This window comes from Spermophilus citellus (genome assembly GCF_964194105.1).
Source record: "Spermophilus citellus genome assembly, chromosome: 8".
Classification (NCBI taxonomy): domain Eukaryota; kingdom Metazoa; phylum Chordata; class Mammalia; order Rodentia; family Sciuridae; genus Spermophilus; species Spermophilus citellus.
Window position 1 is genome coordinate 116630275 of NC_138189.1, and position 23835 is coordinate 116654109.

At 36.6% G+C, this 23835-nt stretch overlaps 1 protein-coding gene across 3 annotated transcripts in view; it reads left to right on the plus strand.

Moving 5' to 3' along the window:
* FAM13A (family with sequence similarity 13 member A) overlaps positions 1 to 23835 on the plus strand; it is a 332113-nt gene that overhangs the window by 183396 nt on the left and 124882 nt on the right. For all 3 annotated transcript variants that reach the window (XM_081303803.1, XM_081303804.1, XM_081303805.1), the window contains exon 7: positions 22534 to 22694. In XM_081303803.1, coding sequence (XP_081159929.1) covers positions 22534 to 22694 — 161 coding nt within the window. The remainder of the gene's footprint in view (positions 1 to 22533; positions 22695 to 23835) is intronic.

The following is a 23835-nucleotide window of genomic DNA, read 5'->3' on the forward strand; positions in this document are numbered from 1 at the left end:
GCTGTTTTATAGACTTGGGAAACTCTTGGTTTGCAGGGTGTAGCATGTCTAGGAATCGGGCCGGCAGAGAACCTGCAGAAATTGTCAGTACCTTCATTTGATGCCAAAGAGCTTAGACTCTAGACCATAGGAAATGGAAAATCAGTGAACAGTTTCCATCAGGGGATAAGATCAGACCACCCCTGACAACAGAGAGAGTGGATTAAAAAGGAGGAGACTGGTTAGGAAGGTGTAGTTCTAATGAGAAATGAGAAAAGTCTAAACTAAAGCGATAAGTAGGGAAGGAAAATAAATAAACCCTTTGAGACTTGGTAAATGGCAAGAAAATGGAGGGAAGATGTTCATATCCAACTGGGTAGATATAAAGGGAAAAGTGCTTATTGGACGGCTGGGAAGAGAATGAACATGTTTTGTGGCTAGTGGAGTGCATGATCTTTTGAGAAAATGTAGAAACTTTATTGATAGAATGCTAAAGCCAACATAGAAGTATTTTGACAGTATTTATTAAAGACTTTGATGGGGCACATAAAATCATGTTTATTGATCAAACATTGGCAAAAGTTAAAGGCCGACCATCAATCATTCTTTTTTCAAGATTGGAAAACAAAGATAAGACACTCAATTTAGTATGGGTATTTTAACATCCTTGGCAAAATTAATCTTGCCTTTTATATCTGTAGAATTTAGAAATGATTTTTGATACAATGAAATATAATCATAGCCCCTAAAGTTTCAGAAAGCAATTATAGTTTACAAGAAAATGTTCAATATATGTTACCCTTGGGATATTAGTTTTCTTTTTAATGAAAATAATGAGGTTAATTGGTTGGTTTTTCTCCTACATAGCTACATCCTAAAATGGATGGACATGTTGTAATACTTTTATTACATATACACATATCCTTAAAATCATCTATATTTACTTAAAGTATTATGCTGTACATAACTTTCTCCAATTTTGCTTTCTCCCCTCAATACATTTTAAGATAGATGTGTGTTGGTATATGTAAGTATAATATGGTGGTCCTTGCTGTTTGTGATTTCCTCATTTGTAAATTTACCAGCTCACTCCAATTTATTTGTAACCCCCAAATCAACACTAGCAATGTTGCTCTGCCTTCTCCTTTCAGCTCATAGTGTAAACAGGTATCCTTTTCATCATCTGTTTAGGCATGCTTTTCCCACTTTGAGTTTTTTGTACATGATGTCACTGTTTAAAATGGTCCCCTCATATTATGCTGAAGGGCTTTCTACTGTCCCTAAGCACAAGAATGCTGTGATCCTCTGTGTTACAGAGGCTGTGAGTATCCCATACACTTTGTCAGGCATAAGTTAGTGTCATTGGTTGTGAGTTTAGTGTTAATAAATTAACGAATAAATAAGGTGCCTTTAAGCAGAAACACATATAAAACAAAGTTACATTTTGATGAACTAGCAAAAATATGACCAGAGGCTCACAAGAACCATGATTTAGTTTTCCCTTATCCTGTATTCACAGCACCTTTATAGAACATAACTACCACAAATAATGAGAATCAACCATATGTTTATTTAGCTCCTTTATAATATTCCATTGTAGACTATGTCACATTTTGTTATCCCTTGTCCACATTTAGGTTATTGTAAAATTATAAAAACACTGCAAATACATTTTTATTTGTTTTAATTATAGTTTTATATTACAGTAGTATGCATTTATGCACTTTGATATTATCATCCATAGATGGGATATAATTTCTCATTTTTCTGAGAGTACATGTTTCAGAATCGTATTGGTCATGCAGTTACACATATACATAAAGTAATAATGTCTGTTTCATTCCACTATCTTTCCTATCCCCACATCCACTCCCCTCCGTCCCATCACTTCCTTGTACCTAATCTAAGGTAACACTCTTCTTTCCTAGTGCCCCCCACCCCCACCTTATTGTGAATTAGCATCCTCATATTAGAGAAAACATTCAGCCTTTGGTTTTGTGGGATTGGTTTATTTTGCTTAGCATTGTATTCTCCAACTCCAACCATTTGCTGGCAAATGCCATAATTTCACTCTTCTTTAAAGCTGAATAATACTCCATTGAGTGTATATACCACATTTTGTTTATCCATTCATCTATTGAGAGACATCTAGGTTGGTTCCATAGTCTAGCTATTGTGAATTGAGCTTCTAGAAACATTGGGTGTGGCTGTGTCACTATAGTATGCTCACTTTGAGTTCTTTGGGCATAAACCAAGGAGTGAGATAGCTGGGTCAAACTTTTTAGATTAATATAGTTCATCAGGATATATAGCTAGTACTGAAATTTTAAGGTATCTACACACTTTCAGCAAGATTAGATGTTGCTATATTGCTTTCTGAAACAGTTTTAATAATTGTTATTTCCACCAAAAATAGCATGTGGGAGTTCCAGTTGCTCTGTAACCTGGTAAACATGGGGCAGTATCTTACAACATGATAGATCTGAAATGGTTTCTCTCTGGGATGTAAAATGTTTTCCTGTTTTTCACTAGGATTGAGAATGTTTATGTATTCTGGACATATTATGAATTATGTATTGATAATCATATTTCAAAGGTTAATTGTATAAAAATTGGTTCAAACTAAATGCTGGAATTCTAAATAATATAAAATTTTATGATCATTGTGTAGGTACTGTAAAGCTAGGGACAAAAGAAAAAAAATGAAAGAAATGAGAGTTGAAAAACATAGGTCAGCAAATTATGGCCCAAAGTCTAAATCCACTCTACACTGTGTTTTCGTAAATAAGGTTTTATTGGAGCCCAGCCATACCCATTTGTTTACATACTGTCTGTGGCCACTTTTACACCCACAAGGACAGAGTTGAATAGCTGCAACAAAGATGATATGACCAATAAAATACTTACTATCTGGCGCCTTACAGAAAAAGCTTCCCAATTTCTAATGTAAGTGCATAATTTTCTTAGATCCGTGTCAACATCTGAATTACCATTAGTTTCATCAGTTGCTATTACCATTACCAGATATTAAAACTCAAAATTTATATGGTTGGACTTTTATTGTTGTTCTGTATTCTGTTGGCCCGATTTTACATCTATATTGCTAACCTAAAACTTACATAATGACTATAAGGTGCAAATTATTTATGAGTTGCAAGCAGATGAGTTTATTATTTTACTTCAAAATCATATTCCCCATCATTTATTATTTTTCTTTTCTTATAATTATTCTTAGCAGAATAGCTAGACTCTTATAATGAAGAATTCACAGTGGTTCCTCCTTTACATTTTCCTCTGATGAGTCACTTTTACAACAAGTCATTTCTCAGTAAAGGCGTCTACTAAGAACAGACTAAGACAAAAATAACAATAGACAATGTGAATAGGGAAAATAAATTTTCAAAGCTTCACTATAATTTTGATTAGAGAACCGTCTGTTGTTGTTTAATCCAAGTTAAAGTGGTCCCAGATTTCTTCACAGATATTTTCTTTTTTCTCTTTGAGTGGCCGTACATGAATATTTCCTGTGTTCTTTATCACCATTTGTTGACTACGCCTTTGAAATACTCTGTGATGTTCTCAAGTCACTTTATAGCTAGGAAATATTTGGAAGAATAGAATTTGTTTGTGGGGTTTTTTTTTTTTGCCCAGAATATTACTAGTTACCACCTTTCAGTTTCTTATTGACAATTAAGAATGACAGAGAAAGCAACATTTCATTCATTATGTTTTTTTGAAGAAAAACACATTTTAAAAAATAGCACATGCTCTTTCTGCAGGACATCGGAGTGAGCAATAAACAAAGATGACTCCTTGCTAAAATATTACAAGCTTACAGTGAAATGCCAGCAATTATTCTGATTTAATAAAGGTATGGTTTAGATAAAGGATTAAAGAAACATATTGGAAGCTCCGCCAAATACTAACTAGTCTCACAAATGACTCTTCTTTGAGGTCTTTCCTGGCATTCTTTTCCCTGATGGGAAATGATCCCTCCTCTTGTGTCCCATGCAGCATAGAATCCCTTTGACTACTTCTCAGTCTACCTATTGGTGGACTGTGAGCTTTCTCAGAACAAGACTATAAGTTGTTCATCTTGGTGTATCTACAGCCCAGTGTATTTCCTGGCATAAACACTATTTGTTAAATGAGTAAACAATTTATTCTCCCTTCTAGTTCTGTTCTCTCTATGTGTTTCAACTTTTTGCTTACTTCTTATTCTTAAATAAACCCCTATTTGATTCTCTTCTTCAAATTTACCCTTAGGGATCTGAGAACATCATGAAACTTGTACTCAAACTTGTTCTCTGCTTCATGTCAAAACCCTTTAATTGAATCCTTACCCTGATGACTCTTAAACAGGCCTCTGTTTATTCATCCTGTTTCCAGGGAACTTGCATCCTTTTATCCCAAAAACAAAACAAAATCAAAGGATTTTTTTTCTATACTTTCTCCATAATTTTGACACAAAACATGTTGGTTTTACATATCAAGCAATTTTCAGCAGTATGCAGAATTTAACTCAGTTCTGATACTAACTGCCCAGAATTCACTTAAGCCCCATAGATTGAGGTCTCAGTAGCCACCAGACGACCCCCAGCCTTAGATGCCAATCACAAGCCTTAAGTTGTTACTGGTACCTGTAACCAACTAGCTGTAAATCAGAAGTTCCACACCACCTCCTTTGGTTCGGTAATTTGGTAAAATGACTCAGAACACTGATGTACATTTTGCTGACATTTACCAGTTTATCACAAAGGATGCAACTCAGTAATAAAGACAAATGGAAGAGACACATTGTGCAAAGTATTTAGGGAAGATATGGAGCTTCCAAGGTCTTTCTGGCATGCCACTCTCCCAGCAGCTCTGTGTATTCACCATACAGAAGCTGTCCTAACCTAACATTTTAGGCTTCTTAAGCAGTTTGTCATTAAATAGGCACCTTGGCCTTTGGGTGACTGAACTCAATCTCAAGTCTCTTTTTCCTCCCCAGAAGTGAAAAGTCTCCTATCCTCTAATCACATGGTTAGTTCCCTGGTGAACCTAGAAATTCTTAGATCTACCCAAACTTCATAATTGAGATTCTTATTTTCTGCTGGAGCTGTTAAACAGTTGAAAATAGGACACCTTAGTTCAATTTAAAAACATACTTTTAGCCATGCATACACAGTAGCACACACCTGTAATCCCAGCAACTCAGAGGCTAAGACGGGAGGATCGTGAGTTCAAAGCCAGGCTCAGCAACAGCAAAGCACTAAGCAACTCACTGAGACCCTGTCTCTAAATAAAATACAAAAAAAGGCTGAGAATGTTGTTCAGTGGTTAAGCACTCCTGGGTTCAATGCCTGGTACAAAAAATAAAATAAAAATAAAAACCAAAACCCCAAACCAAAAACTTTCACTAATGATGCTCTCCCAACCAAAAACTCTTTGGTTTTATTTGTTTGCTTTCTTTTCTACTTACTGTAGAACTCTTGCAGAAATTGACCCTTCATATGCTAGTTCTGCCAAACACTCAGATATACTAGTGATCTTTAAATTGATAATTCTGTAGCATTAGCATTCAGCCACAAAGTACCATGTAATTGTTCCACATTTGCATTGCTTTTAAATCAGATATATTTTCAAATTAAAGATATAGTTTCATATGGAATAAGCAGGAATACGTATGGTTTCAAATAGCAGAAAAACATAATTGCAAATTATTTAGTCAACAAAGGAAAAGTATTAGTTCATATACTTAAGCCACTGACAGCTGCTGACATGATCACTTAATGGTGTCCATTAACAACCTAATTTATTCCCATCTTTATACTGATTTTTCCCCATCTCTATACATTCCATAAAGTTAGCATCATCTTAGGGCCAATTCCTCTAATAGTCTCCCAATGGCTTCCAGAGCTATGTACTACCCACTGATACCTGAAAGAGTAGATATTTTACCCTACTTTAGCAAGCTGACATGTTAGCTGATAGAAAACATCAGACACCTGGGTCATTCCACTAATTGCAGCAATAGCAGTGGCCAGCATTTTCTCATGCTGTTTACCCAAACTTCAGTAGTGATTCAAAGAAAATTAGATGACACTACTACTCATACAGGGCTGTGCTATAGGAACCAAATCCTGAACTTCAGGAACCTGAATCCTTTATAATGGGTCGTAAGCATGAATTGCCCTTTGCTTCAGAGGGAGATACTGTCGTTCAAAGCTGTGAGTAAACCAGTCTTTGCTCCAGTTGGACTTCCAAGACTGCTCACTAGACAAGTATCCCTGGAAGAGAGTTCAGAACCGATGCACTCAGTGCCTCTGCTCCAGACATGCAGGAATGCAACAGACCTGTGGAGAATTCCCTCCCAGGACTACCATGCGCAGCAGAACAAGAGAGAACATTTTGTCCTAGTTCCCAAGAGGACTCCTGAGGTTCCCCATCCTGAACAAATTACTGTGGCTAGAAGACAGTACACTACAAAGTCACTTGATTCACCCACAGAGCCACAAGAGGAGTCACCTTCTGAGGACCCCCATAGAACTCCAACCAGGGACATTGGGAATGCAATTAGTAATTGCCTATCACTGGTTGTAAAAAACAAGAAAAATCTATCTATCTATCTATCTATTTATTTATTTATTTTCCTTATTCTATGCCTTTTCTTCCACTGTTCCTATTTTCTACAATGGTTTCCCTCTTCACCTCTGTCTACCTAAGACAGAATTAATGGTCTGCCTTGTGTGTATTCCCTAATAACATGGTATACACTGTACATTTATTACTTAACACCTATAATTTTTTCCTAACATTTATCATAGCTCATATGCACATGTTCATGCAGTTACATGATTAATATTTGTCTTCCCCACTAGACTACACACCCCAGAGTACAGAAATTAGGTCTCATTTATTCTTCTGTGTATCCTTAGTGATACCTGGGTGTAAGTGCTCAATAAATATTGGTTGCCATTGAACTTTTTTTAAACAAAGGAGGCAGTGTGGCATGGTAGTTAAGATTGTTGTCTCTGGAATCAGATTGCTATCACTCACATCCTAGATTACTCAATTACTATCCTGGTGACCTTCGGCAAGTTCCTTCCATTATCTGTGTCTTTGTTCTCCCATCTATAAAATGGATAACGGTACTTATTTCATAGGGTTGTTTTTAATTGAAAATGAGAGGAAAGTATACATTTATAGGGTTTAAATATTATACCTACCATTATAGAAAGCACTCGACAGTTAGCTATTACTATTATGCCAATTTCAAGTAGATGTCCACAAACCCATCTCCCTGCTAGGCTCTGCCACTTCTTTAAGACTAGAGTTGGCATCATCAATGATGCCAGGGCCAGCACAAGGCTCAGCATAGTAGAGTTATTTGGTATATACTTACTGAATTGAATTGTTGTCAGATTTGAAGAATGCTATTTAAGATTAAACCTTTGGGATAATTTGATACTAATGACACATCTTCCCCAGTTTTATAGTCCTTTATTATTTTTATTAATTATTAAAGTTAATAGCTTTCACTTCAATCATTTATTATGCTCCGAGTCTGCTCTAGGTACTAATGATACACAAATTATCTCATTAATTTTCATGACAGCCTGTGAGATGCAGGTTTTTTAATTATGCAGGTGAGGCCACTGATCCCCAGAGAAGTTAAGGGACCTTCCCCAAATCTTAGAACTAGCAACAGGGAGAAAATTCAAAGCCAGTTTCCTGCCTGAATATGTTGTAAAATGAAATGTTCACTTTTATTCATGACAATGGAAATAGCTTTTAACCCATTGAGAACAAACATCTTATAAAGTCAAAGAAGTAGCACTGCCCTGTGGCTCTGCCGCAGTGCTCAGCGCTGGGATAAAGAAACCTCCTCCTACACAGAGTCCCAGCCTTGCAATTTCCCTCAAGCTCTCTAGACAAGGGTTCATTAATTTCAGAGTTTGGCAAAAGAAGTACAAAACATTCCATCAGCTTTCCTTGTTTATAGCAAAACCTACATTAAAAGAAAGCTTGGATTATAAATAAATAGCATTTGTTTTATCCCTTTAATCACATTTTGGCAGTTCCACTCAAAACGCGCATTCACAAGCGCTCACACGTGGGTGTGCTGCTCTGTATCACACGGTGCCTTCTCTGTGGCTTTGAATGGAGCGTCCCTTCATGGCCACCAATGGAACATGGGAGGTGCCCCCATCTACCTTCACTTACAGATTTGCCGTAGAAATACAAGCATGTCACTAGATAAGCAGAGAGTCCATGTAATTACCATTCCTAATCATGGAGGCAAAGAACGGTTTCTAGACGTTTTCCGGAGGAAAACCTCTGAGCGTGGAAATCTGAGCATCTTTCTCTCTCCTGGACAGTTAACTCTCTCTGCTTTATTTTCCTCCCATATTTATGCCAAGAAGAGTAAGGTAATATTTTTAAGAACACATGAATGACATTATCAAAAAGTGTTTTCATGTTTGATTAGTGCTTTGATGAATTCATTTAATTAGTGCTTAGAAAAGGGAATGTAATGACTTTTTGAACACATTATTTTGTTCCATTTAAATATAAAGAAACCTGTAAAGTAAACTGATTATAGTTTTATAACATGCAATTTATAAGTAGATCAGTCCAACTGATTCATCCCTGTACATTTAGGGCATCAATGAAGGGGGAAGAAAAACCAACAAAGAAATTAATAAATTTGCTTTTGTAAGATTCACTAATTATCTTTTATATGTGAGAGAGTTAGAGGCAGAAGAGATGAATATGAGAAAGATACACTCAGGGATCACTCACTCTAATATGGACAGCAGCAGGCCATTAGAACAAGAATAGAGAACAAGAATAGCTGGTGTCCACTACCATAAAATCCCACCACTCCTAAAACCACACAGTCCCACTCCTTGCCCATCCTAGCAGCTGAGCACAGCTGGAGGAACTCACACAGCCAAACTGAGGTCTCCCGGAGCTGTCAGCCTCCAAAATGGCCTCAGGCCTTGTCCCACAGCTTTCCCTGAACCATGCATTCCTCCTCCCTTGTAAACAACCCTATGGAATCTTATCTTTGGCCCTAAGCCTCTCCATCTCCTCCTTTACCCCTTGACCCTCAGATGATGACTCTGCTTTGTGTTTCACTGAGAACATCCAGAGATATTTCTGCCCTCACATCCAGCTGTGGCCACAGTGCTCACTCCGTCCTTCCGTCACCAAGGATGGGCTGTGCTTGCTCCTACAGCCAGCTTCTCCACCCTGTGCCCGATCCTATTCCTTCTGACCTATGCAGAGCGTCCCACCTATCCCCTCCTTCCTCCTTTTTCCCCAGTCATCAGTTTTACCCCTGAATACTGAGTCATCCCCATTAGGACAGAAATAGGCTCTCATGTTACCCATTTAAAAAAAATACTCCCTTACTCCACAGGCCATTTTAGCAAACATTTCTTTCCTCTGCTTTTCATCACAAAAGCACCACTCCATAGAATTACACAGGCTCACTGTTTTCACTTCCTCTTCTCTGTTCTGCCTGGAACCCACTCTATCAATCCCTGGTACAAAATGAAACAGTACATTGCCAAATCCAGTGGTCAGTTCTCAATTTTCATCTTCTTCACCCTGTCAGCAGAACTGGGCCCATGTGACCTCTCCTTATTTTTTTTTAAACAGCTTTATTAAGATATAATGCATGTACTGTATAATTCACCCTTTTAAAGTTGAAGCTCAATGGTTTTCAGTATATTCACAGAATTGTACAATCACCAACTCTATCTAATTCTAGAACATTTTGTCATTCCAGAAGAAACCTCATGCCAATTCTAAAAGACGTCCCATCCCCATCTGCTGGCAGCCTCTAGTCTGCCTTTTGTCTTTAGATTGGTGTGTTCCAAACAGTTCCTATAAATGGAATCATGTAATATGTGTCCTTTGTTTCTACCTTCTTTTACTTACACAATGTTTGAAGATTCACCTCTGCTATATTGTATGTCAGCACTCCATTCCTTTTTGTGGCTGAAAATATTTCATTATAGGGCTATGTAGACATCTTGCTTATCTAAACAACAGTTGAGCATTTAAGTTGTTTCTGAATTGGGGTTATTTTGAGAAAAGCCAATGTGAATGTTCATGTATAAATTTTTATGGGGACATGCATTTTGGAATTTCTGGGTCTAAAGTAACTGTGTTTACTCCTTCCCCGTGGAAACCCTTTCCTGTTATCTTTCAGGACAATTTCTTGGTTTCTCCTCTACTTAATTCTACTCCCCAGTCTCCCTAACTGGATCTTCTGTTTCTGACTTCTAAGCATGGAGTACTCTGGGAGTCAGCTGCTAATACTCTTTTCTTCCCTTCTCTAACAAGAGTCACTGCCTAAGTGACCTCTTCCAACTCCTGGTCTTTAATTGCTGTCTACTTATGGCTGACTCCCAGATTTATTCTTTTAGTTCAGGCCTGTCCACTCTAATCCAGCATGTAACTGCCCATCTTATGTATGTCTCATATTTAGCATGTCCAAAGCTAACCTCCAGATTTCCCACCAAAGTCTGGGCCTCCTGCTATTCTTTTCCAGTTCCATGACAGTTCCATCCTTTCAATGTTAAGGCCGAATCACAGTCATCCTTGACTCTGACCTGGCACACACCTCCTGTCCAGTCCATCAGCAACTCCTGTGAGCTCCACCTTTAAAATATATGCAAAGCCTCATCTTTTCTCATCATCTCTTTGGTCAAAGTCACAGGCACCTCAGATACTTCCTTGCTCATCTTCTTATCTCCATTCTACAGCCTTTTCTCCATGCAGCCAAGAAGATCCTATCATAACGAAAGAGGTCATGTCACCAAGTCACATTTTTTGTTTGTTTGTTTGTTTTACTGCTCTGTTGGGGATGGAACCAAGGACTCACACTTGCCTGTCCAGCACCCTCCTGCTGAGCCACACCCTCAGCCCAGACCTCATCACTTCTCTGCCCAGCATCCTCCAGAAGTTTTCTATTTCCTTCTGGATAAAAGCCAAAGTCCTGAAGGTGCCTACAGCTCTACATGATCTGGGCCTTCTGCTGACCCACCTCCTGCCATTGTTGTCTCATTCCTCCAACTCCAGCCGCAGTAGGCTCCTTACTATTCTTCAAACTCACCCTGCATCTCCTTAGGGTCTTGTGCTATGCTTCTGCCCACTCTCTCCCAACCCCTCTGGACTGCTTCTTCCCAGAAAACCTTCTGGGCCACTCCTTTTATATATAATTTTATTTATTTATTCTTTTATGTGGTGCTGAGGATCGAATCTAGTGCCTCACACATGCAAGGCAAGCAACCCCAGACCTTGGACCACTCCTTTATTTCTTTTAAGTTTGTGGTCAGCACTACTAATGGCCTCCCAAGACTGATTCTCCTCTAGGACTTGTAATAAAGAACTAGATTTTTTAGCTGACTACATTGCAACCTGACTATAAGACTCTGTTCCCTAAGTTCCCTGGCACCTGGGCACCACTGTATATCTAGGTTTTGACCAATGGAAGTAAGCAGTTGTGTATTCTCCTGAGATCAGGCATGTCCTCCTTGACCCTCCTACTATTCTGCCATGTTTGCAACAGTGAACCACAGTTCCTGCTCTCCTGGAACTGGTATCTGGTTAGTGGGAAAAGACAACAAATAAATAAGCACAAGTAAATACAAAGTGTGCCAGATAGTGTGGAATGCAGTAGAGATAAAACAAGGTCAAGCAAATGGGAAGCAGCACACAAGGTAGACTTTGCTACTTATTCTACAATATCAGAGAAGGCTACAGTAATAAAATGGCATTTGAACAAAATTTTGCATTAGTTAGGATTCGGTTTTCTTGTATATAATACCAAACCCCAAACAACATTGGTTTGTTTAAACAAGGTAGAAATTTATTTCTCTCAAATAAATTGTTTGGCCCAGACTGGTAATGTGGCTCCATGGGATTGCAGAGGCCCAGAACCCTTCAGTTTATAACTCCACACAGCTGTAGTGTGGCCCTCACGGCCCCAGATGTTGCTGTCATAACGTACCATCCATCTGCTCTCCTATGGGTAAAGAAAGCCTCCCTTGGACTACAAGTAATCATTCCATTTGTCCTGGATTTTACAACTCATTATTTCATTTCTCCCTTTGGTCAGGAAAAAGGGATTTTAATAACCAATTTTCCGACTATCTCATTGTACAACCTTGGACAAATTCATTGTTTCTCTTGTCCAATGAACTTTACTTTGTAAAGGAAAATTGGAGTAAACTCTAAAATTGAATGACTCAAACTTAACCATCTAATTTCCTAAATTTTCACTGAAATTTTCCCATATGCATATAAGACTTGCATAACCAGCCGTAATCAAGCAGTTCAGGTATTAGTTTGCTTTTATTTTAACACTTATTTTCAGAAACCTCACAGAGAAATTATTTTGCTTCCTGACAAAATTTAAAACTAATAATCAGCATTAATTTTTCTAAGAACCTTTAAAAAAAAAAGTCTAAGATATGTTACCTGAGACTAGAAAACAAATGAACTTAGGGACGTGTACCTTTTAAAACCTCAAAGCATATTCTAATGTACCCCCCTGGTAAAGAATCCCTGAATGCTTATTGAGACTCCACCCAGTTTCAGTAGCTTCCCTTTGGACAGACTTCCAGAGAACCGTTTGATTTAAGGTCCCATCATCTCATCCTCTAAATTAGCCAGAATTTGAGGCCAAAGGATTGTATATTTGAGATTAAATAATAAATTTAGAAATAAACAATAAAAATTTTAAGCAAAATATTGTAGTACTAATAGAATTAATAGAATTGAAAATTTGTGTATCCTCTTGAGATCAGGCATGTCCTCCCTGACCCTCCTACTAAAGTCTCATATCTACATTCCTAAAGCACTTGGTTCAGTTACTTTGGGCTTGATTTTTTTTCCTGATAAAAGACCTAAGTCAGGGAATTGAATTAATAACTCTTGTCAAATAGTAAATACTGTGTCAGTATTGATGAGAGGCCTCACACTATTCCATGTCCAAATTTTACTGGTGAGCAGCTTCTGAGAGCTGAGACTTCCTAGAGTCCAAACTCTAGGATAGACAACTCTACCTTGGTGGATGGAATTAGTATACCTTCCTGACTCATGGTCCTGTGATAACAATTCTCATGCTCTATGAATTTAAGTTCTTCCCATTTCTGTAAATGTATCATCACTGGTTTTTACACTGACAGATTTTCAAATTGAATATAAATGAAACTTCTAAAATTAGAGCAAGATTTATACAATAGAATTCATGTGATTTATGATAAGAACCCATGACTAACACTTCAGTGTTTCTTGGAGAAAAGTAGGTGGTATTATTTAGTTCATTTGTTCATTCATTCATTCACTCATTCATTCTACAAACATTTAATGGTTGCCTACTGTTTGCTGGGTGCTGTTCCAGGAGGCAGGTCTGTAGCAGTTAACAAAGCAGGCTAGCATTTCTAGTGTAGTATTCCATTCTGCAGAGGAGAAAGGAGGTGAGAGAGGCCAAGTTGAGAAAAACAAAGTGCTAAGAGGCTTCTTACTGGCTTGAACCTGTTACTTGTTGGAACTCTGTTTCAAAATGAACTTGGTGAAAGTTATAAACTTTCTGTCTTTTTATGTATAATTTTTCTAACAAACTGAGTTAAATTGATTTTATACTGAAGTATAGAGTTGCCCCAAAACCTGAAAGAGGAGATTTTTAATTAGTTGTAACTTTGTTTAACACTGACCAATTTTTACTATCAAAAAAAAAAAAAAAAAGGAGGAGGAAGCCATGTGCAAGGAACTGCCCCACAACCCTTCTCTATGGAAATAGTCCCTAAAACACATTAATAATTTTCACAGATAAAAACCTGGAACAGAACATTAATTAGCTACACCATGACTAGTGCACAACAGATTCATCAAATTCCCTGTGAGGACAGTTATGGTAATTCACTAAATATACCTCATCTTTTGAAAGCTACATGAAATATTTCTGATTTAAAACAAACAAAAAAAACCAACCTTTTTTTCCAGTTAGAGAATGTTTTTAAAGATTTTTAAACTAGAAATCTCTCTTTTTTTTTTTTAAATTCTGAGCTCACGGTCTCTTTTCTGGTGCTCTATTTATTTCATGCTTCTCATGAACATTGTGAGCTTAATCAGCATGAAGGGGAGGCAAGAGGCTTTGCCCTCTTCTGTGGGAGTGACAGGTGGAGGAGAGAAAAGGTCAAGGATAATGAGGTCTAGGGAGCCTTATTTAGCAGGTCTTAGTGTTCAAAATCAACTTTTCTGTCCCAATCTCGTTTATCATTTGAGCCTGGAATATAGTTTTCTGCCCTGTTCTAATCAACTCTCAAATTACCTGATGAAGAATATGGCATTCAAGAAAAGAACACACTGGGAGTTTTGTCGTTTCGGAATGGAGGCGCCACAACTGAACAGTGATTAGGGCAACTCCTGAGACCTCTTCATCAATCTACTATAACGATTTGTTAACAATATTGTCTTATAATACCTTACTAAATTATTATTACAAAGTTTCCTCCAGTTGATGCATATGCACATCACTTGGCTAGAGAAGACATTTATAATAATTAGAAAGACCCTTCCACTTCCCCAAAAGGAAAAGGAGCTACTACTTTGGAGAGGCTGCTTTCCTGCTGGAGAAACAGTCTCCCTTGCTTCTTACCTGCCCTGCCCTCCCTGTTCTTTGTCCTACAGGGCAGATCATTCCTGCTCCACGCTGTCTTATGGAACAGAGACTCCGTCCCTGTGACTTCTTGTTCTACTGTCACAGGGACAGGTTTGTATAAGGATGATGTGTAAAAATCAAGCCTCTCTTTTCTGTTGTATTGGTTTATCGGGGTAAATAATTGCCTTACATTACTGGATGGTTTTTCTGCTCTTGAATTCCTTGTCCAATTCTTGAAGATGAAACCATCTGAAAATATTTGTAGTGTTGACTGTGACAAAATTTGGTTTTGACTTTTAAAATTAATTCATGTGTGTTTAAGTATGGAGATGATTCTAGTTATTGGGGGTATATATTTAACTCTGGATGCATTTTTATTTGCTAATTGAACTCATCTATGATAACAAAAGTATTTCTTATTTTAATTTTTCAATTTGTTTTAATTAGTTATACATGACAACAGAATGCATTCTGACACACTGTACACAAATGGAGCACAACTTCTCATTCCTCTGGCTGTATATGATGCAGAGTCACACCCGTAGTGTACAGAGGGTAATAATGTCAGTCTCATTCCACCGTCCTTCCCACCCTCGTACCCCTCCCCTTCCCTCACTCCTCTTTGCATAATCCAAAGTTCCTTTATTCTTGCCTACACCCTCACCCCACTGTGGATCAGCATCTACTTATCAAAGAAAACATTTGGCCCTTGGTTTGGGGGATTGGCTTATTTCACTTAGCATGATATTCTCTAGTTCCATCCATTACCTGCAAATGCCATCATTTCATTCTTCTTTAAGGCTGAGTAATGTTCCATTGTGTATATTTACCACATTTTCTTTATCCATTCATCTGTCGAAGGGCATCTGGGATGGTTCCATAATTTAGCTATTGTGGAATTGTGCTTCTATAAATATTGATATGGTTGTGTCACTGTAGTATGCTGATTTTAAGTCCTTTGGGTATAAACCAAGGAGTGGGATAGTTGGGTTAAATGGTGGTTCCATTCCAAGTTTTTCAAGGAATCTCCATACTGCTTTCCATAGTGGTTTGCAGCCCCACCAGCAATATATGAGCATACCATTTTCCCCACATTCTCACTGACCATTATCATTGCTTTTATTCTTGATAATTGCCATTCTGACTGGAGTGAGTTGAAATCTTAGAGTAGTTTTGATTTGCATTTCTCTAATTGGCAGAGATGATAAACATTTTTTCATATGTTTGTGGATTGATTGCATTTCTCCTTCCGTAAATTGTCTATTCAGTTCCTTAGCCCATTTATTGATCGGGCTATTTGTTTTGTTTGGTGTTAAGTTTTTTGAGTTCTTTATTATCCTGGAGATTAGAGCTCTGAGGCGTGTGTGGTAAAGATTTTCTCCCATTCTGTAGGCTCTCTCTTCCCATTATTGATTGTTTCCTTTGCTAAGAAGAAGCTTTTTAGTTTGAATTCAATTCCATTTATTGATTCTTGATTTTACTTCTTTCACTTTAGGTGTCTTGTTAAGGAAGACAGATCCTAAGCTGACATAATGAAGATTTGGGCCTACTTTTCCTTCTATTAGGCACAGGGTCTCTGTTCTAGTGCATAAGTCTTTTATCCACATTGAGTTGAGTTTCGTGCAGGGTAACAAAAGTATTTCTTGGTCTCATTAAATACTTCATAGATATTTTAATGACAAAACCATGGTTGGTTATAAGATGTACCCTAATTTACCTAGAACAGGTAATTTGATTATTTAGAATGCATAATTTTTTGTCCTATTAACACATTAAAATATAAGTGCATCTTTTTCTAAGTCTGTGTTTCTGAAATGATTCGGAGAGGGCCAAAGGGCTAAACTTAAAAAAAAAAAAAAAAAAAAAAAAGAAAGTTAGTTTTAAATACCAATGCCATAAAATTTTTTTTTTTAAAAAAATGGGTTGCGTTATGGGAGATTATGTGACTTTCATCTTAAAATGCTATTTCTTCTTTTAATTCTAACATTTAACATGTAACCAGTTATATAGAGTAGTGGATAAGCACAGGTCCTGAGGTCTATCTGGGTATTAAGTGCATCTCTGACACTTGATCATTGGGACAAATAATTAAAGCTTTTTGTCTCAATTTCTTAATCTTTGAAATGGTAATAACAATAATTCCTGCCTTCTTGGGCTATGGTGAGAATTAAATGGATTTGTTTTTGTCATATTCTTGGATCCATACCTAGCACAGAGTAAGTGCTCAATAAATGCTTATTTATAACAGAAGCCACACCATAATACAAGAAAGTACTTTGTAATTTTACATTTCAAAGTACATTTCTTTTTGTTTCTATACCCGTGGCATCTTAAATACTAAAGTAGCTCAAGTTGCTACAAGTAGAGTTTCTCTATGCCTGCGAAGATATGCATGGAATGTACTTTTCTAAAGATTTCTGGAATTTGTTTGTAATTTAGTTGTGGACATAAATCACACAGCATATACCTAGATCCTTATCTAAAATAGCCAGTGGCAGAATTCTTGAGAGCAAACTATTTTTCAGAGATTTCGTTAATAGGATTTCATGATTTTTACCTTCAAGTGTCAAAGTTACTGCATTACTAAATAGAGAAAGAGGTTATTAACATAAGGAAACAACATGTGGTGCAAATAAGTGAAGGTCCGCTATAACTCCAAAAGAAGAGAAAGTCAGTTATAACTTCCCTGTCAGTGTCCCACGCCCTTGGCCATTTTCCTACTGCAGCTACCTGTTGTGAGGGATGCTGCAGGTGGGCATCACCAGGCACCTTCACTAAACTTATTACAGTGAGAGTTTGGGCCATATTTGGGGGTCTCTGCTCAGCAAACATGGCTGAAGCTCATTTAGGCACTAGTGACTCTGCCTAGACAAAGTGGCCCAAACAGCTTCTTGGTCCACTTCTGTTAAGTTCACAGCTGGTCTGCATGAATTATGTCTTAACATTCCAAAGGCAAAAGGAAGATGAAAACAAAAGAGATGAAGTTTTCCTCTATGCAGGTTTCTTCCTACCGCTCCCTCTGAAACAGGGCTTCTCAATTTCAGCACTATGGATGCAGGCTGTCCAGCACTTCAGTAGGATGATTAGTGGCAACTCTGGCCACTACCTACTAAAATTATGTAGCACACATCCTTCCCCCATCACAACCAAAACTGTCTTCAGACAAAATCAACTGCAGATGAGAACCAACACTTTAAGCTGCACTATAATCACATGCCCGCTGTGGTTTTGACTAACTGGTTTCATCCTCCTCAGAGGTCAGTAATGAAAAGGGCCTCAAGTGCCACCTCCAAGTCTAAGTGTCCACTGCCACCAAACTATACAGAGCCAGAAATCAACATCCAAGAGCATTTGTTTTGGTGGTGTTGTTGTTGTTGTTTTAAATCCTCTACCTGGGTTATAAGGCTGAGAGAATAGTACAAATTTATGTTGGTTCAAATTGGGTGTTTCTAAAAAGCTCAGTTTCAGCTGAAATAAAGGACTTTCCTAAATCAGTGCATTTGAAATAAAATTAATTACATTAGTGAAACAGCAAGTTTTAAACTTTTATTATATTATTTTGCCCCCATAGTCTTCAAGGTACATCTTCAGAAAGATATCAGTCATCTTTTCAAGTTTGCTTTTCTTCTGAAACATGCATGTAATTTCCCAATTTTAGTGATCTAAGAGTTACTGAGTTACTTTTTTTCTCTAACAGTTCTGTTCTCTCATAAATAACAGGTGACACACTCTATGCCCAAGCTTAGTTCTTTTTCTGTTTGTTTTTTATATTTTTAGTTGTAGATGGACACGATATCTTTATTTATTTTTTTCATGTGGTGCTGAGGATCAATCCCAGTGCCTCACATGTGCTAGGCAAGCCCTCTACCACTGAACCACAACCCCAGCCCCAACAAGCTCAGTTCTTTTGTCAACTTGATCTATTAAATAACGTTTATCTTTTAAATTCTTGGTTATGAGCTTTATTCATGCATTTTATTTCTGTAGAAACTGGATTATCACAAAATTACACTCAGACTGATGTAGCTGCTGGTAACTGAGTTCTCTGTGAAGATTATTTTACTATAAACTGATAGAACAGGATAAGCTGCATTTTTTTCCTCTAGAATATTTTACTTCCATATAAACTGTTGAATGGAATTTAGAACTCAATAAATCATAACTAACCATAAAATGTCAACTCTTAATACCATGAAATGATGCCAAGCAATTACTGTTGTATTTTTTTAACCCATTTTGTCTCAAATTTGGAACACCTGTAAAAAGTTATAGTATATAATATAATGTAACTATATTACATAATAATAATAATAGTAATAATATAGCTATATTATCATGTAATAGCCAGGCACGGTGGTACACTTTTGAATTTCTAGTGACTCAGGAGATTCAGGAAGGAGAATCACAAGTTTGAGGCAAGGCTTGACCTCAACAACTTAGCAAGACCCTATCTCAAAATAAAAAAATTAAAGGACTGGGGATGTAGCTCCGTGGTAAAGCACTCGTGGTTTCAGTCCAGTCCCCAGTAACAAAAATATTATTATTATTATTATTATTATTATTATTATTATTATTATTATCAATATTAATGCAATAACATGTATAAGCACAAAATTATGATTTTCAGCCTATTTTAATGACCTAGGTGAATATTTCATTGAAATATTCACAGAATGGAAAACTTGGGACTCAATGCAGAGAGAACTAAGTCTAAAATATATTTTTAGGTAGTTTGAAAACTTACTGCCTTTTCAATAGTTTATGGATTTTTCAACCTACTCTTATGAAAAATAGTCATGTGCAAAAAGAACACCTTTCTGAAAGATATAAAAATGAATATACTTTACATATTCTTTTGCTGTTTATCTGAATATTTCTTTTAAAGAGTTTCTTTTAAAATATTTAATATTCTTTTTTAAAAATATTTTTATTAAAAATATCATCAATAACACTCTAGTTATTGATGAACCTTTATTTATTTGTTTATATGTGGTGCTCAGAATTGAATCCAGTGCCACACACATTCTAGGCAAGCCATCAACCGCTGAGCCACAACCCCTGCCCAATCTTACTGTTCTTGATCATTGCGTAAGAGAGTAGATTTTAAGAGTTATTGCCACAAAAAAATGGCAAGTGTGTAAAATAATGCATATGTTAATTAGCTCAAATTAGCCATTCAACAGTATATACATATTTCAAAACAATAATAAGGAAGCTATGATCAAAGAATGCTATATGCATGTATGAAAATGTCACAAAGAAACCTTTCATTTTGTACAATTAATGTGCTAATAATTATAAAAAGACATTTTTAAAAAAATAGGTTGTGGATGATAAATAAGTACAATTTTTATTTGTCAATGAAAAAAATAACCTTGACAAATATTTCTATGGACTGTAGAAATTTTTAAAATATATTTTTAGTTTCAATGGACCTTTATTTTATTTATTTATTTATAAGCATTGCTAAGAATCGAACCCAGTGCCTTACACATGCTATGTAAATGCTCTACCATTGCACTATGACCCCAGCCCACTAGAAATGTATTTATAAGTAGATAATTTTAAAAATATTTCCTTGCTTTCCTTATCTTTGTGAGCTTATGAACACTCTACAGAGAAATTCTCTGAACAATTAAATTGGCAATAACCATATTTGGGCAAATTTTACATAGCAACAATAATAAAACCTGCCTTTATTGAGTGTTTATTTTGTTCTATGTTGAATGCAATGTTTTGCCAAATTAGTTCATATGTTTCTGGTGTGTGTAAGTGCTTTTTTAAAATTAATTTTATTTTTAATAGGCAAACCATGCTTGTGCATTTATTAATATATTATTTTGTCTATTTCTCATGCAGACATAAATTTACTAAGTATGTTCATATAATATGTTCCTCATATTACATTTTTTGTATATTATTTTAGTTCCTTGGGCAGTCAATGTCTTGGGAATATCTTACAGTTGAAAAGCATATTGTCTGACAATATTTATTGATGGATCCAAAATTTTGCTATAATATATGGGTAAAAGTTAAAAATAATACTACTATTTAAAAGAAGAGGAAGAAAAGGGAGAGGAGGAAGAAGGGAAGACATAGGAAGAGAGGCAGGCTTTAGTCTCCTTCTTGAGAGATGATTGAGACAAAATAAGTGCTGAAAGCCTGTGACAACTAAGGGTAAGGTGTCCAGCAACAGGTAATCAAGGGTAGGTTGCAGTGGTGTGTCACAGGGGTCCAGAGCCGGGAAAGCTCATTCAGACCTGAGGTTAGTTAGAGAAACTCCATAGACAATGGAGTTATCTCATCCTCAAAGAAAGTTAGGATCAGATTTGGTCTTAGGCAGTTTGTAAGTGGCCAGTAATAAAAAGATGACATTCCAGGTGTAAGGCCAAGTGTGAGAAAACTCCTACAGATAAGAAACCACTTCCAGTGTAACAAGTATAACCGATCCAAGGTCCTAAATCTTACATTATTTAGTAAAGAACACAGGTTATATTCAGATTCTTTCTGATCTGAAATCAGAGAGCTTGTGAGTATTCAGGAGTTTGAAAGGAGCATAACATAAGGTGTACTGAGAAGTCAATATAACCTGGTATTCCTTGCCTATGCTTCCAGAGATATAAGACAATTAAAAGATTATATTTTTCCTATTTATTCCCTTACTTAGAAGCTTATCAGACTACACTTTGCCACACAAAACAGGCTTACAAATCAGTCATGGTAGCATACACCTGTCATCCCAACTATTTAGAAGCCTGAGGGAGAAGGGTTGCCTGAGTTGAAAAGTTCAAAGACAGGTTGGGCAGCATAGTAAGAACCTGTCTCTAAATAAATAAATAAATAAAACAAATAAAATTTATAGGCAGAAGCTGGGGTTGTGGCTCAGTGGTAGAGCACTTATGCAGCATATATAAGGCATTGGGTTTGATTCTCAGCACCGCTAATAAATAAATAAATAAAATAAAGGTCCATCAATAACTAAAAAATATTTTTAAAAATTATAGGCAAATTCGTGTCTATTTTGCTTGATGATAGCACATATTTCTGGACACCCTTCGGACACTGACATCCTTTATTTCAATGTTTCTCAGCCTGTGTTAGTCAGCTTTCCATTAGTATAACAAAATACCTGAGACAGTTAACATTAAAAGAGGAGAAGTTTATTTTGCCTCACAGTTTGGAGATTTCAGTCCATGGTTAGTTGGCCCCATTACTTTTGGCCCTATGGCGAAGCTATACCTCAATGCAGGAGTGCATGGTGGAGCAAGCTGTTCACCTTGTAGTAACTGGGAAGCAAAAAAGAAAAGAACGAGATCGGTGTCCTACAATCCCCTCTGAGGGCACAACTCAGTGACCTGAAGCCTCCCGCTGGGCCCTGCCTCTTACTGGTTTCCACCACTTTCTAATAGCACCAAGCTGATGGTCAAGCCTTTAATACATGGATCTTTGGGGAACATTCCAGATCCAAACTAAAGCACTGCCCTTTTTTTCCCCCACCTCTTTCCAACTACTACTTCTTTCCCTCACTTTGGTTTGCCAGTCTGACACATTGCCATTGTCTCTCTTCATATAGAGAGATTGTTCTAAGGAGGTGTGGTCGGGGGAGGACTTGTTTCAGAATCCCAGAGAGTAGTTTGGTCCATATATCACTTGAAAGTTCCTCCTGGAAATGTTGATGTCTGTCCTTAAATGGACCCTTTACTGTGTAATAATCTTTGTGTATGTATTTTAAATTCCTTGCAGCTTGTTATTTTTTTCTGGAGTGATATCAATACATTGGACTGTGAATAAATTGGAAAAAATTATCTTCAATAACTTAACTTTAAAAACATTTAAATTTCTCTTTCTCTATCTCACCCTACCTTTTTTTTTTTAATTTTATTTTTTAGATCCCAAAGTCCAGGAGTGAGGGATCTATTCATGGCCACAGGGTACTGCAACCAGAGCCATCTGCCGGTGTTCCTCAGGTCAGCCTGCGGCTAAGTCATAGGAAGCCCTGCTTGGATGACATGAATTCAGCAGAGGACGGTGGTGCCAAGTTGGTATCCAGGTTGGCAAGTTTTCTTCCCCTACACCATTCAATATATCAGCTCTGATATATAGACCCACATATGTAGGTGTGTCTGCATATATCGACCATGGTATCAACAGAATCCATAGATCAATATAAACATTTAAAATACACTCTAAATTTTGAGGATTTTCTAATTAATAATTCGTACCACAGAAGCAATAAGAACTATTGTTTTCTGTATTGAAACACATTAGCTAGCAGGACTATGCTGAGCTCCCAGTAAAGTCCAAGAATTACTTTTTGGATATCTTTTTATAGAATGTTCAGTGAAAATATTATCTATCAAAGTAGAAATCAGAGTTGTCTAGTACCAAGTCTTATAACAGTTTGAATGTTGCTTTTAAACCATGATTGTACACATTATACCTGAAAGTAAACTTCTCTGGTATACTTAAAGAAAAAGGCCTTGATTTTAATTTATTCCCAGCATATAGCATTTTTCCTTTTAAGAATTTTTTCTTTTATGATAACTGATAACCTATTTCTAAATTAAAAAAAAATATTGTTACAAGTATTAGAGATCTCTAATGGAATTTAAAGATGCCTTAAAGCATTCAAAAATAATATAATGAAGGAGCTTAGTACTTCGGATTGCTTTATAAAAAAGATAGAACTTAAGCTGTATCTCAAAAGATGAAGGCGAATGAAGTAGGAAGAGAAAAAAGACCAGGGTATTATAGATAGGCACAGTTAGGAGTCATAATGACTGCATTAGAAATAGCAAACTGGAATTAGTTGGAGATAAGGCTAGAGTCGTGGAGGGAGGCCAGGTCATCCAGTCCTGGGAATGCCAGGTGCACTGTTATTTATTTATTTATTTTTATTTTTTATTTTTTAACTAGCACTGATTTACTTCCAACATGTATATAGCAGCAGTTTCCATTCCTCATGATATACAATCCAGTAAATATGTGATCCCCTGAAGGAAGAGACCTTACTTTTGAGAAAGATACATTCATCACTTGTAACATTAACAATGGACAGACTCAATACTTGCAATTCTTACATAACTCTAACAATATAACACAAGCATAATAGAACAATACAGTGAGTTAGATACCATTATTATGACCATTGAATTCACAATAAAAATGAGAACACAGAGAAACAATAACTT